The sequence below is a fragment of the Amphiura filiformis genome, chromosome 14, assembly GCF_039555335.1.
Source record: "Amphiura filiformis chromosome 14, Afil_fr2py, whole genome shotgun sequence".
Taxonomy (NCBI): domain Eukaryota; kingdom Metazoa; phylum Echinodermata; class Ophiuroidea; order Amphilepidida; family Amphiuridae; genus Amphiura; species Amphiura filiformis.
This window is the reverse complement of record NC_092641.1, coordinates 51,365,989-51,384,194: the sequence shown is the minus strand read 5'-3', so window position 1 is coordinate 51,384,194 and position 18,206 is coordinate 51,365,989. Positions and strand designations below refer to the sequence as shown.

General features: G+C 36.5%; 1 protein-coding gene across 1 annotated transcript; it reads right to left on the bottom strand.

Annotated features, from left to right (window-relative positions):
* Window positions 1-3,961: 3,961 nt before the first annotated feature.
* LOC140169072 (uncharacterized) lies at window positions 3,962-10,586 on the bottom strand. Its single transcript, XM_072192348.1, has 2 exons — window positions 10,488-10,586; window positions 3,962-5,575 (listed from the first exon to the last, which is right to left on the bottom strand). Exons 1-2 carry the CDS (start codon window positions 10,561-10,563, stop codon window positions 4,893-4,895), a joined length of 759 nt encoding a protein of 252 aa, XP_072048449.1. The 5' UTR covers window positions 10,564-10,586; the 3' UTR covers window positions 3,962-4,892.
* Between the last annotated feature and the right edge of the window lie 7,620 nt (window positions 10,587-18,206).

Sequence of the window (18,206 nt, the reverse complement as noted above, 5' to 3'; positions counted from 1 at the left end):
AAGAGATTGCAAAACAAGAGGAAATAGTTCCTTTGTTTGGCTATATCTCAAAATCAATATATCCGAGTTCCGACTGAATACTTATTTTTATATTAAGATTATATTAAAATGTTCTCAAACAAATCCAAATAAAGGTGATGTTAACATACATCAATGACGTTTCGTGCTGTAACACAGCACTTTCTCAAATTGAATGACCAGCTTTGACCTTTGACGTCGGCTGCTTCCTGTTGGTAGCTGACGTAGGTGGCGCTGTCAATAACTGATCATAGATGTGCGGAAGGAAGTAGTTCCCACAATCCCTGTTGAGAGTATTAGCCTGCTATTAATTAATACTTATTGTTATACTAAACACTTAAGCAGTATGCAGACTCCGAGTATTAGACGTACAATATTGTATGTAACATATCTACGTTATTTAAAGGAGTGTTTCGTGATCTTAGCAATCTCTTTTTATGACATTTTTCAGTAGATATCCACGAAAAAAGCCTATTCCCAAAATTTCAGTTGAATCCGATTTTACGTTTGCGAGTTATGCATGATTTAGTGTATTACACTGCTCCATAGACAATGCGTTGTAATTTCGTTCTGGTGCACCAGAACGAAATTCAAATTTCACGATATGTTTGCAAAACGAATTAATCTGCAAGAAATATTTTGTACATAAACATTATGTAGCCAAAGGTTCCCAGTGGTATAAAAATCTCAACTTTTTTGAGAAAAATGGGGGATGAGGCTGTGGATCACGAAATGCCCTTTAATCTATTGCCATTCTATTTCAAGTAATGTTTAAGTTCTAACGAATGTTTGATGACGTAAAATCGATAATATGTTACGTATAATATCTGGTAGAAATATATTATCGATTTTACGTCATCAAACATTCGTTATAACTTAAACATTACTGGAAATAGAATGGCAATAGATTAAATAACGTAGATATGTTACATACAATATTGTACGTCTAATAAAAAGCAGTCTTTAGAGCATTTGTTTTATACTATTTCTTGATACTGATCAGCATTTATAGCTTTATTTTGATATAAATAAAACCTGAAAAGGACACCTCAATAAAGAGATTACTTACTATTTCGACATGTGGATCTAAACAACATAGCATAGGCTTGAATCCTTGAACACTTGAATCCTTTTTAGGTTCAAATCTACGCATAATGGTCTCTGTAAACTATCGTTATTATTCTATTATTGAAGCAGCAAGACTACAGCATGTTGACAGGCAAGATTCTACAGCATGTACTTTGAACTACTAACTTACCATCACCATTAAAATCGTAACTACGGCCATGTTCATGTTACCAAGAGCTTTCCCAGAGCCCGAGACTCGTAAGGATGTGGTTAGAAGCTGGCCCCATTCATGCGAAGCGTCATTTAGAGTTGTCAAAGGTGAATATTACTATACCAAGCTTATTATTATTTCCGATGTTTCCACGGTGTTGCAGTCGCTATTCGCTGTTGCCGAGCGGTCTGCAATGTTAATTCCAATCATAGTTACAAAGCGAAACCTCTTTAGAATTCTCGCTATTCACAATAAGGGCGCCGCCAGCAGTTTGCGATGTAATCGTGATGTATCATGGGAAAAGGTCGACATCCAAGTCCGCGCAATACGAATATTACCATGCTATTACATAGGAACACGTGACAGTATTTTTTACTTTGTCAATATAACGGTGCCCGTTATACGTTTGTTATTCCCCCATTGGAGGTTGTGTCATATTTTCCCTGATTTTAATCTTATCTATTGCTTATCCTCTGTTCTCTGCTGGTCAGTTGGAATAGATTTTCCCTGTTTTTATATTAACCCTTCACATCATAACAGAAGACGTTTTATGTTAACATTTTATATAAAACATTGTTCTAAAATTTTTGTAGATAATAGTTATTTAAAACATTTTCGTAATCATACCTAGAGTTGTTTTTTTATCATAAGATAGAAAGACTTCTGCTCATCTTCTCTGGTGAGACAACAGGGCTGGGGTATCTTTCCATATCAAAATCTGTCATATCAATTTCCTCAATATGTTGTTTTGATACAACTTATGAGGGGAAAAGTTTGATTTTACAATATTTCGATATTATTTTTTAACTTTGTAACTTTATTATGATTAACATAACTGTGTTTCAAAGCGTCAAACTATATCATTATTTTGTCCCAACAAAAATAATCCAGGGAATAAAATATTCATTCATATGTTTATTTATTTTATTCAACCTGGGCCATTTCTATTGGTGCACATGCATTCTAATAATTTGTCTATAATACCTTATACAAGCATCAGGAAGCACAAATTTGTCACAAGATTTGAAAAGTAAATAGCCTATGTACACACTGAACACAATGCACATACAAGCTGTATTTAAGTACATACGGAAGCTGTCAGTATAAAATGATATATATGACCTTCACGATGCTATTAATTTAGCCCAAAGATTAGGAAAACTAGCAAAACTGGTGAACTGGTACTGTTCAAATAAAAACATCTGCAAATCTTGCTGCAATTTCCAAATAGTATTGCTATTACTTAAATAATTATTTTTGTTATTTCTTTTAATACAAACACATTACTGCCTATGACGACTTTATCGTATTACTTACATATCAAAATCAAGTAATAATTACAAAACTCGCCGTAAACTATCACCTCTGTGGGTGTTTGGGATATAACCGGCACGAATATTTTCTCAACACTGCGGCATGTGAAAAAGTAGGTCAATAGTCAGAGAATATAGGCGGGTGCGGCACGCCGCACCCGCCCAAAAACATAACAAAGTACAAACTAGAATACTTTGGTACAAACATATCAAAAAAACTCAATTTTGCGAAAGAAACAATGTCTAGAGTACACAGCTGCCTTTTAAACACCATTTTATTGCAACAGGAATTTATTCTATGATATCGTTAGCCTTTATGATTAAAGTGTCATATAAATGCTCATATAAATGATCATTTGGTGGCGCAATTACGCACCCAGGTTTTGTACAGAAAAAGTCTGATTGTCCATATCGTAACTTACCATGGGTAGAAAGTTCTTAAGATACGTTGGTTCTTGGTCATGTTGGTATTCTTTATACTGATAAAAGACTTACCCAATTCATGTAGTTAATGTAAACCGATTCAACACATCTTATACAAACCTCAAATTCTTCTGAATGAGGCTAAAACATGGATTAATTAATATTACAGAGGGAAAAGTTATCAAAAGCATGGTGTCATTTTGCAAAATGATGAACAACGCCTCGTGACCATTTGCGCTAAGGAGCCGACGAGCTTTTCGTTGGCAATGCAGATCCAATATTTTGAGTAGTGGATGCCGGCGCATTTACATAGGTAGAGAATAGTAAAAACAAAAATTCCTATTGTTTATTCTCATTCTTAATCAGTTAAATATTATTTTAATAACTGTAAACTATTTTTTAAGCAAAAACTGAGTTAGTCATAAAAGCTCCCCTTATTATAAAATGAACCACACTTGTTTACAACTTCATGTATTCTGTTGCGCGATAGCTAAGAATCATTTTTAACCACATTCACACGATTAACACGTCCATTAGCCTCTCCCACATTAGACTAGGTACACATGGCGTTATTCTACTAAAAGTAATTTCGATATAAATTCCAGATCGATAAACATGTTAAAAAGGGACAACCTTTTAATACTTGTGAAAATGATCCTTAAAAAACCTTTATGCAAATATATTATTCAGGGTTATTCCTTGGTCGTTTTTTAATGTACGCAAATCTAATCAATTTACCAATCAATTAATTAATTAAACTCAAAACAATCAGATTCAATCAATTAATGTTGTCTCCATGGTCCGTTAATTAGTGTGATTATATTACTCATGTGAAGTTAAAGATCTAGTTATGATGTCACAACCAAATGAGGCCCTCTAACAATGCGGATCTCTGACATCGTCAAAGAGGAGCCGATATATAAAGCCCAAGTTAATTTATTTTCAGCCTGCCTATGAGCCTATGTTTAAAACAATTATCATTGAATTTGAAATTAAGACCATTTCCCATAACCAAAGATATATGTTCATGAAAATAGTCCAGAATCCCTGGTCTAGAATGACTATACTCCTTTTTATTGGTTATTTACCGTATCAACTACCAATTGAATTTTTCTTTACATGCCAGCCTTCTACCTCCTTTTGACCGAATCGCAATTTTAATTTGCCAGTGTCCGGTCCTATATCCGAGACTTGCCTTCATTTTTGATACTTACTTTGGTCAGATTCATCAGGTGGAGTGTCTTGTTTTACAGCAGTACCGCTGGTGGAGTAAACATACGCCGACGCACATGCTCCTGGGCCAATAATCTCACAAACTGGATCATAAAGGTCATCACACGTTGCATTACAAATGCAATAGACAATCACAGAAAACGCTGCCGTCGGGTCAGGGTGGGAGACAGAATGTACTACATGGGACACCTCGCTTCTAAGAGAGCACATCGATTGGTTTATGTTCAACAAGTCCCAATGATCTACAGTCGTGTTGTCAAAAACAAGTCCGTTGAGATGGTTGCATTTGGCAATAATATTGACATAATAATTGTGTGTGAAATCAAAGAACTGATTTTGTCTATCGTATTCGAATACTGGAAATGTCACATTATTGGTAAACGATGTAAGAGGCGGCACAACAGTCATCGCAGGACTACCACGAGTTGGCATGTGATCAATGACAGCACCTCTCATGTATTGGACAACTAAAACAGGTTGGTCCGATTTGAATGCAATTGTGACGTCTCCTGTTATCTCTTCATAAAATTCACCAGCTTCGATTTGAATTTCTCTTCCATCGGACATCAAGAGTGTTGAAAACACGTTCATTGTGAAAACTCTGTAGACAAATCCGTACGATAAAGTCAAAAAGGGTACAAGAATGAAATCTTTCCCCCAACAGTCAACACAACAGGAGGCATCTGATCTGCAAGGCCGCTATGGCTAGACCCACCAACTTCAGGAACCACTGTCTTTCCAGATGATATAACGGCAATGGGATAGTTACTTTCAACGAGTGTTCCGGACAGGTCGTAATTATCACTCCCTATAAAATTGCCAGTGAATCGATAACTTTCAAACCTTGACAGAACTGCGGACTGCTCTGGACCAGTCTTCGTTTTAATATAAACTGAAGTGTTTGAAGTGAGGGCAGAGATAACCAAATTTGGAGGCGATGATCGTGGATAAGGTGTGTAATTTGCTATGTAATATCGAGTGCCTAATTGTGAGGACGGTAGAACTTGTAAACCATCACCACAACAATATTCGTTATCAAACGCATACACTGACACACTGCCAGATGAAGTTACAATTACAGTTTTATTCTGTTTTCCATCTTTTTCAAAACGGACGTCATCTGGCAAAACAATATCAGCAGGACTATATTTCGTGATGTGTTTGGTAACCGTGATACCCATGCCTGGAATTGCAAGGGTAGTGACGATGGGTAGACTTGAAGATGTAGTAATGATTACATGTGGTAGACTGTTTTGCGGGCGTGGCATTGCAAATATAAATTCATTGCTCAATGTGTAACCTTCGGCACCTATAAAGAGAAATGAAAAGGAAAGATGATGGAGGAGACAATCAACAGGTTCTTATTTCTGATCCAATAAATTGCATTTAATGTGTACGTTTTGATAACCACTCTGTTATCTTTATTAACACTGAATGAAGACTGCTACCGTGAACTGGTCATCCAATCACCTATTGATTTCTTGGTGATTGACTTGTTGACTGTGTTGCCAGTTGATTTTTTCCTGTTGGATGTTTTGATACATCCTGTGAAAATCCATCAAAACATCCAACAGGAAAAAATCAACTGGGTGCATTTTCCCTGACTGACAAAAGTAGCCCCCTTTGCGCACGCTCCCTCGCATGATTGTGCTTGCTAAAATCACTGCAATATTGCTGTAACGTATGGGGACAGGGGCACGTTTGTGCAGTGACATTACAAATCCGTGCTTAAAATATTCATATGCCAAAAAATTCGATAGGGATGCTATAGCCCCTATCACATAATCATTTTCAGGTAAAACCAATTCGCGCTGTGCGCACTTAACACTGCATCACCCGATGTTTCTCGAAAACCTCTTAATTTTTATAGGCATGATAGGGCCTGATCATCCCTGATGCATATAAAATAGTTTGCGAACCGCTAGTATATCTTAATTTCCTCTTCTCATGACAATATTTACAGCCAAGGTCTGGAACTTTCCATTTGCTATATGGGGTGGGGCGCGACTTCGTCTGGCAATTGCAACAAGGGGAGAGAGAAACTGGGTAACAACTGTGACAACTGTGACAATTGAACCTTATTAGGTTGTTCATAAAAAATTGAATACATGAATACAAAACCCACCCAAGTCCATGGGAAGTGATTTTGAGAGAAAAACACGTGTATCATTTTAATTCCTTCAGTTATATTTACCTGGTCAATATGGTAAGTTTTACGTGCAAATGAGTGGGTTAAACTGTATTAAGTATGACGATTAGCATTTCAGGGACTTCGTGGGGTTCATTTTAAATTTTGGACTTTGGTGGTTTTTTGAATTCATATACAAAGACAACAATGTTTGAATGAGATTACCACTATTAAGATAATACAAAATAAAGCACACATGTATGTATAATGTTGATAAGCATTCTGCCATGTAATATAAACCACACACTTTCCTTTATTAAACCCATTTGTTTTTCAAAAGTCACTCTGAAGCAATGAATGTGTTACAAGCGGACTTTTATACATACTGGATTTCAATCAATGTGTTACAAGACTCAAATCATGGATTTGGGTGGTTCTTTCATACATGCTATTTTTCACATGTTCAATAGACACAGTGGATGAATTTGAGTTTTTTCATACATATGACAGGCCTATGCATAGCAACAAATTCCCATGCTTAACTCAATTTGGCCACAGTATGGACTTGGGTGGCTTTTGTATTCATATATTCAATTGGGCCTATTGGACCTCGGGTCTAAGGATGTTATGTATGGCAATCATGGGATGGTGCATCCGTTTCAACACGCAGTCACGTACCGCACCATTCATTAGCGCCAGTGACCTACTGTAACAATGAATCATACTGTGGAAGGGAGCAGTTGCGCCCCGGCTCGAAATACTGAGACAAAATCAAGGCTTTGGTCATTACTCCAATAGGGGATCTAAGGCGGATCCTTTGACCACTCTCATTTGAGCTTATAATATTGATTATGCCAGTCAGTAAAACAAATCTTTATACCTGAACAAAGCGGTTGAATTCCGTTTTCCCCCTAAAATCATTTCGTTAGGCCATTCAACCAAGTTGTATTTTTATCCTTTTTTTTTTAGGGGGGGGGGTAATTCCATTTCAGGAATGAAAGTGGAAGATTTTGTGTACTCATTTCGAGGGTGATTTTTTTACTGTGTTGTATGGCTTCTGCAATACGGGCTTGAATCAAGGTTATCATTTCTCCGTGAGTATGTCGTGAATTGTATATATTACCGTAGAAACCCGTCTACAAGGAATAGTAGCGACTGTGATGATAGCATATTTCACGCTAGCGCCCTCCACAATATTATATCATTATGGAATTTGAGCAAATCATTTACCGACACAAGCAGGTATACAATGTATTATTTTATCTTTATTTCGCATCTCACGAGCATAGCTCACTTGGCAAGGCATAAGACTTTGGTTCTTTAGATCGGAAGATGGTGAGTTCGAGCCTCATCACGGTCACACAAACTTTTATAAACAAAATATTGTTCAAACTTTTCATTTATATTTTCTTGCATTTTCTAAAGACTCCTTTCGTGATCATTTTTTTTCATATTTAGTTTAATTTATTCTATTGTTTTTCTTTTATTGTTTCTTTTCTTTGTCTTTTTTTTTTGTTTAATTTAATTTTTTCTTTATTTTTCTTTGATTCATATAATATTGGCAGGATAAGGAGAGGAGGGAACTAAAGACCCATTCAGTGATTTGCTCATCCGGACGATCGTAAAAATCATCAAAATTCACCTTTGTCATTGTCATAGATGTGGTAACATAGCCTGCTAGTGGTTCAGCCGAAAACCGTGTGACACATAATATACATTTGGCTACATTTTATTATACGATAAATACGAATTTATTAATGGTAACAAATATTCTCTAGCAGATCGGTTATACGATGGAACTGGTAGGCATAGGCCTATTATAAATTCGGGATATTAAATATCTTCCTGACGAGACAGATCTGCGCATGTGGTCAAAGACGATTCCTTACTAGCCACAGACCGTCCGCTGGAATTAGTTGAACATGAACCATTCGCTATGGCTGTTGGTCGGACCTCTCATCTCTCCACATCGATTGTGACCTATAATCCCCGACATTGCCCTTATGAACTCACATCCTCCTGTTTTATTCAATACGCTGGCGAAGTTACGTAATAATCGGATTAACTACCATAGCAATAGGTGAAAACAATTTTGAATATACCGCGTTATACACTGATACGTTCAGGCGGTACCTCTTCATTGAACCATATCATGCTGCACCTGTATAAGATTAGTATCTTTGAAAAGACCAGTATTGTATTCAATCTATGATTGCAGACATACACAGTACAGGTGATGAGTGTAACCTGCTTGTAGCGCAGCGCGATATGTTCAAAATTGTTTTCACCTATTGCTATGGTAATTAATCCGATTAATTACGTAACTTCACCAGCATATAATGGCCGAATAAATTCTGACCATCACTTGGCTTGTTGGATTCGTCTATACTACAATTCGCTGTCGAAGTGACGTAATAATCGCAATAACTACCATCAAGCAGATTGCACTAATCACCCGCGTATGTCACCAAACATAGATTGAATACCACTCTTTTCATTAATACTAATCTTACATGGCGAGTGATTAGCATTTCTTTGACAACTATGGTTCAATGCATAGGTGCCACGTGAACGATGAAGTGCAGGGCTATATATTCGAAATTGTATTCATCAATTGGTATGGTAGTTAATCCGATTAATTACGTCACATCGACAGCGAATAGCCTATGAGTATGGGTTCAAGTGGAACAAAAAAAATAGTGTATGTCCATTGCTAGCTATGGTAATTAATCATGTTAGTGTTTACATCACTACTTCGGTGAAGACAAGAGAAGTGTGCCTTCTCTACCAACGCCTGTGATATAACAGGTGCAAGCGAAACAAAATTGAATGACCAGAATAGTTTCCTTTGTCAGATGAATTGATTGAAGTTTTTGAAGACACTCTATTCTTGATGGGACAATAGATTCAAATATGGAATAATTATTATTCCTCATCTATTTTTTTTATTGAAAAAACTGCAATTGTGGCAACAGAACAATATTTATTTTGATTTCATTTCAAGTAGAAACAAAATGGTGCTTAAGCCAAAAACGCACCCTACCTACCATTCCTCAAGAATTGGGATGGCACAAAGGTGCAACATAGGTTTTTATTGCAAAGACGAGGACCATTTTTTAGAATAAATGCTTTTACTAGTTTCTATAAAACCACAAAATTACTAAAAAAACAAAAACAAAAACTAAAAAAAAAATAAATATAAAAAAAAACACACCTAAAATTAAAAGTAGAAAGGTAGATTTGAAGAAAGATAAAAGAACATGTCAAAAGTTAAAATTAAACGAGAATGAAAAAAATGGAACCGGTGCCCGGACCATGCTCTCTTCAGCATGTCTTCAGTTCCAAAGTCTGACGCTCTATCAATTGAGCTATACGATCCTGATATACGAAACAGTCGTTATTATGTCAATACAATTGATTGGTGTTACAACATACTTAGATGGAATGCATAGCCACCCAGTGCCAGTATATATTTGCTCAAACTCCAAATACAAAAAGCAACCAATTTTATTGAGGGCGTTTCTTAGGTATATCCTTGTAGACGGGGTTTTACGGTATGTTGATGCTGATAGATTGAAATCATTTCTTCATAGAATTTTTAAATTAACAGTTTGTATTATATTAGTGTGTTCCTTGTGAGTGTGGATGGTGTGTAGGGGAGTTGACACCCCCATGAAAAATTCAACCCCCTAACACCCTATAGTGTAGGGCTATTTCACCTTAGTTTGTGGCTAAAATAGATTGAAATAATTGAAAAATAATTGAAAAAAAATTATCACAATAACACAGAACCAAAATGATGTCTACCAGGCTTTTTTACCATAATATGCCACTGAATATATAAAATACTTGGATCCCAAAAAGGACTTTTATATGACCGCATTGTGGTTTTACGTGTATGTCTAACTGTTTCACCATGTTCACTGTAGTGTATTTATTATAGGATATTTGTAGGTTATTGGTGTCAAAATAATTGAACGAGTTTTCTCTCTGCAAAGATACTGGTATGTTGCGTTTCACATTTGAAATAAAGTAGGAGTATATTAGTTACTTTTTCGGTTTATTTAAAAGAGAGACTTCGTCAAGTACTTACTTGGATAGTCTTGTTGTTTGCCGACCTCGAGTAGCATCAACGATCCGATGACAACATGAACTAGAACGACCTTCATCCTGAATTGAAACGTATTGATTATAACTAGAACTCAGTCCATGTATTTGTCAATGTTTTTTTTCAATACAAGATGACTCTCAAACGCATACACTCTTTCGAATACACAGTGTCTTGTTGAACATGTATCAGTGTATAAACGCACGACAAAATTGTTAGAACGTTGTAAAGAACATACTGTGAGTAATATCACCCCGTGAATATTACGTCTTTTGATCACACTTCCTGACCATGCATGTTAAGGTCACTTCTGCGTGATATTGTTCTTCTTAGTCCGGCTGCAAACACCATATTTTGGGGGTTAGATGGTTTTGCCAGTTAAAGTTTGTTTTTTTGCTGGTTATTGATCTTTGAGTGGTGTAGAAATAGCTTCCCTGGGATGTAAAATCGTCACCCTTGGGCAATCCGAGATATTCAAGATGGCCGCCACGTATCTCTGAAATAACATTCAAATGGTGTTTTAGTGACAAAAGGTATCATACCAAATAACTATAGTGTTTTGGGCAGTTAAAGTTTGTTTTTTGCTGATAAATGATCTTTGAGTGGTGTAGAATAAGATTTTAGGGGGTGTAAAATGTCACCCTTGGGCAATCCGAGATATTCAAAATGGCCGCAACGTATCTCTGAAATAGCATTCAAATGATGTTTTATTTACAAAAGGTATCATACCAAATACTGTTCTGGGCAGTTAAAGTTTATTTTTTTGCTGATAAATGATCTTTGAGTGGTGTAGAATAAGATTTTAGGGGGTGTAAAATTGTCACCCTTGGGCAATCCGAGATATTCAAAATGGCCGATTCGTAACTCTGAAATAGCATTCAAATGGTGTTTAATGGCAAATGGTATCATACCAAATAATTATAGTGTTTTGGGTAGTTAAAGTTAGTTTTTTTGCTGATAAATGATCTTTGAGGGGTGTATGATAAGATTCTAATGGGTGTGAAATTGTCACCCTTGGGCAATCCGAGATATTCAAAATGGCCGACACGTAACTCTTAAATAGCATTCAAATAATTTTTTTAGTAACAAAACAAATAATTATAGCGTATTTAGTGCGCATTAATGGTAGTGTGGGCTCAATATGTAATATGTGAACGTAGATTATGAATTGACACGCTTCAGTGATCCCAAATTGCCATGATGGCGTCCCGTGAGTTGTGTAATGTATGCTCATAATAGGTCACTGTCTTTTCTTAACATATTGAATGGTTTGCATAACATATCATACTCATACGTTTCTTGTTATTTAATTTAATCATTCTTAACCATTTGTATAAAGTTTTACCTGTCTTTCAGACCATTTTAGCAATAGAATACACCAATTAGCATGATTAGATTGAATTAAAAATCACTACATGTGTATATATTGTCATCATGAAATATGTTCTTAAACACAAATACTGAGAATTGTAGGTATAATTGTATGACACTCTTTGAAAGTACACTTTCAAGGAGTGTGAAGATATAATGATTACTGTTCCAAGGGTGTAACTTGAGTAATAGCCCACATTTGTATGGACTAAGGTTGAGTTTTGAAAATGACAAACTGGCCTATATTATACAGCGAGAAAACATTCCAACGTGCGCAGGAAAAGGACAGCATATTTTCTTCAGTCATTTAAAAAAATTTGAAACAGTATGTAATTTATCTTCACATACCAATACGGGAACGAATGTAATAATGCTCATCGTTGCTCTCTGAACAATGGGCTAGCACGTATACAAACAATCATCAATGCAAGCAAGATTATGAGTATGATTTGTATGCCAGCTTATGTCAGCCTGAAAAATGATAAATTTCTTAAGATTAACTATCATAAATATTGTAAATACACACGCAAAACTAATATTGGCAATTATGCAGAAGGTTGTTCTACCCAGTCCGCCAAACGACTACGTTGATCCCCCCACTTTGACTTCCAGGAATACTAATGTGGAGAAGTGTGTAAACTCCAAAAGATTCAAAGCATCCAGACAGTTGGAAGCTTGCATATATGTACATCTCTACACATGAACGTTATGCCAAAATGTGAGTATCTGATAGCAAAATGCGCGATCGTGGTGATAGCTAGGCAAATGAAATCAGAGAACGTTCAGAAATCTCTGTGAGTGATCGTCACGCGATGGGAATTAGGCATCACAGAGATCCTGTGCCTCAAGGAGGAACAGATGATCGTGTTTTCAATTCAGTGAGTGTTCCAGGTTAGAAGAAGAAATAAAACAAGCAAACAAACTGTGTTTTTTACTGTTTTTAGTGACAAAAGCAATACACGCTGTGATGTTGCAGCATCTGAAGAAGATGCAACTGATGAATTCCTAAAACATGCTGTAGATGTCCTATCTGGTGATAAGAGTCGCATTTGGAAACCTGCTGAATTGTATCAGGAATGCTGCACACATTTGGAAATCACATTAACTCGTGCTGATCGTAGGTGACTCAATGAAGAACTCCAAACAAACTTTGCCGAAGAGCTTCTAGTTCTTTCATCACAAAGTTATTCTAGTATTATCGTATTCCGTTGCAACTTTAACGCACGTGAAAGATGAAGTGATAATGAAACTGCTATAGACAGTAGCATCCAAAGAGTAGCCAAACAGGTAGTACGAGAGTGCAAAGACATTCGCATTGTAAAGTCACACTACAATATCCCTATCGACGAGGATTTGGCTGCATAATCAGTATCTGACATGCTACAATTTCCTCGTTGAAGTCCAGTGTTTACTGATAGGCAACAAAGTCCTGTGCAAAAGCAAGCAATGGATCTTCAAGTGGCATTGGGTGTCTTACTCAGAGATTCAAAGATGATTATAAACCATCTGTTCGACTACCGGGTTACATGTTGCTATAATGATCGGTCCTACAGTAGCAGGCGCTGTTGATATTAGTCGTCAAGGAATTGAAGGCGCTCAGCTCAGGATGGATTGGTACAAGTTGGGCAGATAATTGTGATACATATATCAGTTCAGATATCACCAAATGAAAAGCTGTTAACCCTGAGCTGTCACTCAATACACTCCCTGCAAAAAGTCTTCAAAAATGTGTTATATTTCTACCTTTCATTTCGGTGGTGGCCATCTTGGAATTTTTATGCGATTGTAAAGAACTAAAATGTCAAACTTTACCTTGAAACTAATGGTTTTTGCTTATGACGTCTAACAGTGGCCATTTTGAATTGCGAGAGTGTCATGTTTAAAACTGTATATACTTTATATTTAAAGCATCCAAAAGGAAAATAATGTATACAAAATACTTTAAGTTATCACTTGTTATGGTACCGCTAGTGAATAATCGAACTTAATTTTATTATCTATAGCGGCCATCTTGAATATTTCTAATTGCCCAAGGGTTACCATTTTACATCCCCCAAAATCTTATTTTGTACCACTGAAAGAGTAATAATCAGCAAAGAAAACTGCTTTAACTGGCAAAACCATCTAACCTTGCTCTGCCACCGGACTATCTTTATATTATTGGCACTGGATGCATACCAACGATAAGGCCAAATACAAAAATAAACATGTTTCACGTCCCCTCCCGCTTCCTTTTTTGAGGTTTCCTCAATTATATTTTTATTTTTTGAAATTCAGTTATAACTTTTCAAAAAATATGGTTAAGAAGTAAAGATGTTTTCTATAGCATATACAAGAAGCACCTTTGTACGGTTTTATGATAATTAGAGGGGCCTATCTCTCAGAACAAAAAATAAAAAGATGCCTCCTCCTTTTTCCAGGCATTATTGTGTATGCTCCTATTTTTCAAAAACCCGGACGTGAAACATGTTTTTATTTTACTTGGCCTATAAATAACATGTTTGTTTATGCGCTTATAAAGATATCTTTATCATATCATTTTCAGTTCCTCTTTCTATAATAAGATGTTTTGAACTTTTATTACTTCAAACTTCCCCTTTCCATCATTAAATGTGTCTTGCCAGTGAGAATTAGTTTGTTTTCATTTGTAAAAGTGATCGGGATCATATTTCAGTACCTCTTTCTAGTAATAAATTGGCTTTGAGTAATTGTAGCTATAAGCCTACTTTATACTTCCACTTTCGAAAAGCATTGAAGAACAATCAATAATTTATTTTAAGAGGCATGATAGAACCCCGGCTAGAACTGTTCTAAAATCAAATGAGGTCGAATTTTTGATTTTTGGTAACAAACATTTGGCCACAAGAGAGCCGAATGGTGTATCCAAAATCGTTGGTTGACTATATACAGCCAAACAAAACATGTATAAACGTGCGTTTAAAAACGCACGTTTAAAGGCAAGGTTCACGTGCCGCGTATGTAACATCGCAGTCTCTCCAAGGCCGAAAAAAGTGTGTGTTTGCCCAGACACGACCGACCCCCCCCAAAAAACAATAAAAAAAACATCAAATACCTTTTTAAATAAAGAAAATGACAGTTTTCCCTATAAAAATGCCAAATGAGACTTGAAAGTTAATATTCCTGGCAATCACAGCTTTCATTTTTCCCATCTCCAACAATATTTTACCATTAATCAACATCAATATAGAGAAACAAGCATGACAAGTATGAGCTGCGATTTTGTACTACATGCTTCCAACACGTCACCCTTGCAACTAGCATGCATGAATTTATACCGAATCTTTATCAAGACTTTGTTGTCAAAGAGATTAAAACTTTATATGGTAAGGTTGAAATGCATTAAAGTTTGACACAAGTACAAAATGTAAGGCTGAATGTCGTAAATTTTCTCTTACCTCACTTTTTAATAAATTGTTGACCCAAAATTGTTTCAACCAGGGACGATTCGCCTACAAAGACGGCAATTGATTTTTTTCTTCAAGTTTATCAACATACTAGTCTTCTTTCTTTTTAACCGAAACACAATTTTGTAATCTTCAGGTGCTTCAGACTTGACTTCACTTATCAGTGTACTTCGGTTATATCTATAAATTCGCTTTTATAAAAATGCGCACGTGACCCATGGGCACGACATACCAAGACCAGCAAGCGTGACCAAACCCTCATGCATTGACCACTATACAGAAAGGGATAGGAACTCCGTAGTTAAATATCATCAAATTTAAGTATTAATTGCAAAATTATTACACATTTTGCCATTCCGAATTTGTGATATGTTATCAAAAACAATATTTTGAAAATATATGACGACGGACAAAAATATTCAACGACGGAAACGTTTACAATATAATCACAAAGTTGAACAAAATAGACAATTTTGCTGAGCAGCAATCTCATGTGGTTCCGCCTTTGCATTGACCACTATACAGAAAGGGATAGGAACTCTGTAGATAAAATATCATCAAATTTATGTATTGATTGAATTGCAAAATTATTATAGCTCTGTCACACTACGACGGACTGCATCAACGTACATCACCGAATACACAAATATTTTATTCGGTGGAAAAATCACCAGTCCGACAGAAGATTCAGTGGGATTTGAGGTCCGATTCCCGTTCGTCTCTCTATGCGTTGTGGCCGCTAATAATCCTGCAGGCGTCTTATATCCGATCGTTCAACGTCCGACAAATGACCGGATTTGGGGTCCGATTCCTGTTCGTCTCTCTATGCGTTGTGGCCGCTAATCATCCTGCAGGCGTCTTATATTCAACCGTTCAACGTCCGACAAATGTCCGGCGAATCCGTCCCATGTGGCACCAACAGGGACGTCGATCCTACCAGAAAAGTGGGAAAGGGAGGGTGTTTGAGAGGCCCCTCAGAGGCAGTGACGTACCAAGCACTTTTTCAGATGGTGGACAAAGTGGGGAAAGACAACTTTTAAGGGGGAAAACTTTGACAAAAATGGTCAAATATGGGCTAATAAGTACAAAAGGGCTACAAATCTTACATATCAGGGCAACCAGCTTCCGGGGGGCAATAGAGGTAAGAAACCTTTGGACAATGAAGGCCCAATTGAAGCCATTTGTGGATCAATTTTAGCACTATTATTGGGTACTTTTTTAGTTTGGAAAAGTCCAAATTGGTGAAGCGAAAGCCTAATTGAAGCCATTGAAAAGTTTTCACAATTATTGTATAATATAAACAATTGTTTTAAACATAACACGTGGATGTCCAAAGCAGAAGCAAAAAGGAAGACTTGGGGACTGTATTTACATTATTAGGCCTATTGTGTAAAAATTTAGTTTTAAAAATGGAAAATTTGGAAAATTGTTTTTTGGTGCATCATTTTTACACTATTATTGCCTTAAACAAAAAACAAAAAAGGCCCGAACTGAATTTGCAAAAATTAAGAATGTTACACTAACACTGGTCCACTGACACTTAGATATAAGACTTCAGATTCGTAATTTCAGGAAAGCATGTATGGATTGATATGTTAAAGTCAGTAATAGACCTAAGTCCGTCTTAAATACTGACTTTGGTGACAAAATGTCACGGACCCTGCATATCGACGGGCCGGCAGTAATTTTCACAGGCTTTTGGGCCAAGGACCCACCTTTAAGCACTGCCTATAATAATCACAGGCCTATACTTATCTACTATCAATAACGTGCAATTCAACACTTTCTCTTCTTTTTTCTTTCTTGCCAATCACTAAAATTGGGAGGAATTTGATATCGCGTCCTCTACCCTTCAGAAAATGCCCCTCTCCCAATACTACTTACATGGGCCTACTAAATTACGTGCAATTTAACTTTTTCTCTTCCCCGGGTTCTCTTCTCTTCTCTCTTCAATTTTTCTCACTTTCTTTTCTTATTTTCTCTCCTTTCCCCTTTTTTCTACTTGTCAGTCTACTAAAAGTACTGGGGGAATTTGATATTGCGTCCTACACCCTTCAGATTTCAGAAAGTGCCCCCCCCCCCCATGATCGATGCACATGTTCGCTGAGACTAGGTATACTAGTCTCAGCATGTTCGCTATAGGCCTACATCCGGCACAAGCACCTGCGAAACCTCCCAAACACATGCGGTATATAAACGAAAGTATAACGAACAAACCCAGGGAATATATACACAAAACTTGGAAACGAAATCACCAGTTCGGAAGAATATTTGGGGGTGAAGGCCTCACAGGAACGTATTTGCAACGAACACGGGCCGAGTTCAACGAACAAAGAACGAACATGAGCGAACATGCAGTGAGTCATACAAACACCATACGAACACACATCGGATAAATACCGAACATGTGTATTCGGTACACTCCGTTTTGCACAAAACTTGCCGAAGGACTTAACGAACATCACCTAACACGAAACGCATTTGGCGGATGATAGCAGGACATACAAAGAACATAAAACGATCATTGACGAACAACAACGGATTTACTAAAATACCGTCCGTTTCTTGTACAGAAGATCGACCTATTCGGTGTAGTGTGACAGGCGCTTTACACATTTTGCAATTCCGAATTTGTAATATGTTATCAAAAACAACATTTTAAAAGTATTTGACGACCTGGCCTAAGCTATAGGAGCTTATAGGCGCTGGTTTGAAATAGGAAATAGACAACAATTGGCAGGGAACAAGAACAACAAACATAGCAATAACAAGATACGGATGTGTTATTAAAAATAAAAAGAGGGCAAACAGCGCTCTCTATTGTTATTATGGGTAAAATAATGAATTGCTATACAATTTCTTCATTTATTACAATTAACGGTATACGTCATGGTACATTATCTAAAAC

Bases quoted from the DNA above. Each gene is read 5' to 3' on its own strand.
- LOC140169072 (XM_072192348.1), bottom strand. From the start codon at position 10,563: ATGAAGGTCGTTCTAGTTCATGTTGTCATCGGATCGTTGATGCTACTC. The intron at 5,576-10,487 runs GTAAGTACTTGA...TTCTCTTTATAG, and splicing joins CAAACAACAAGACTATCCAA to GTGCCGAAGGTTACACATTG.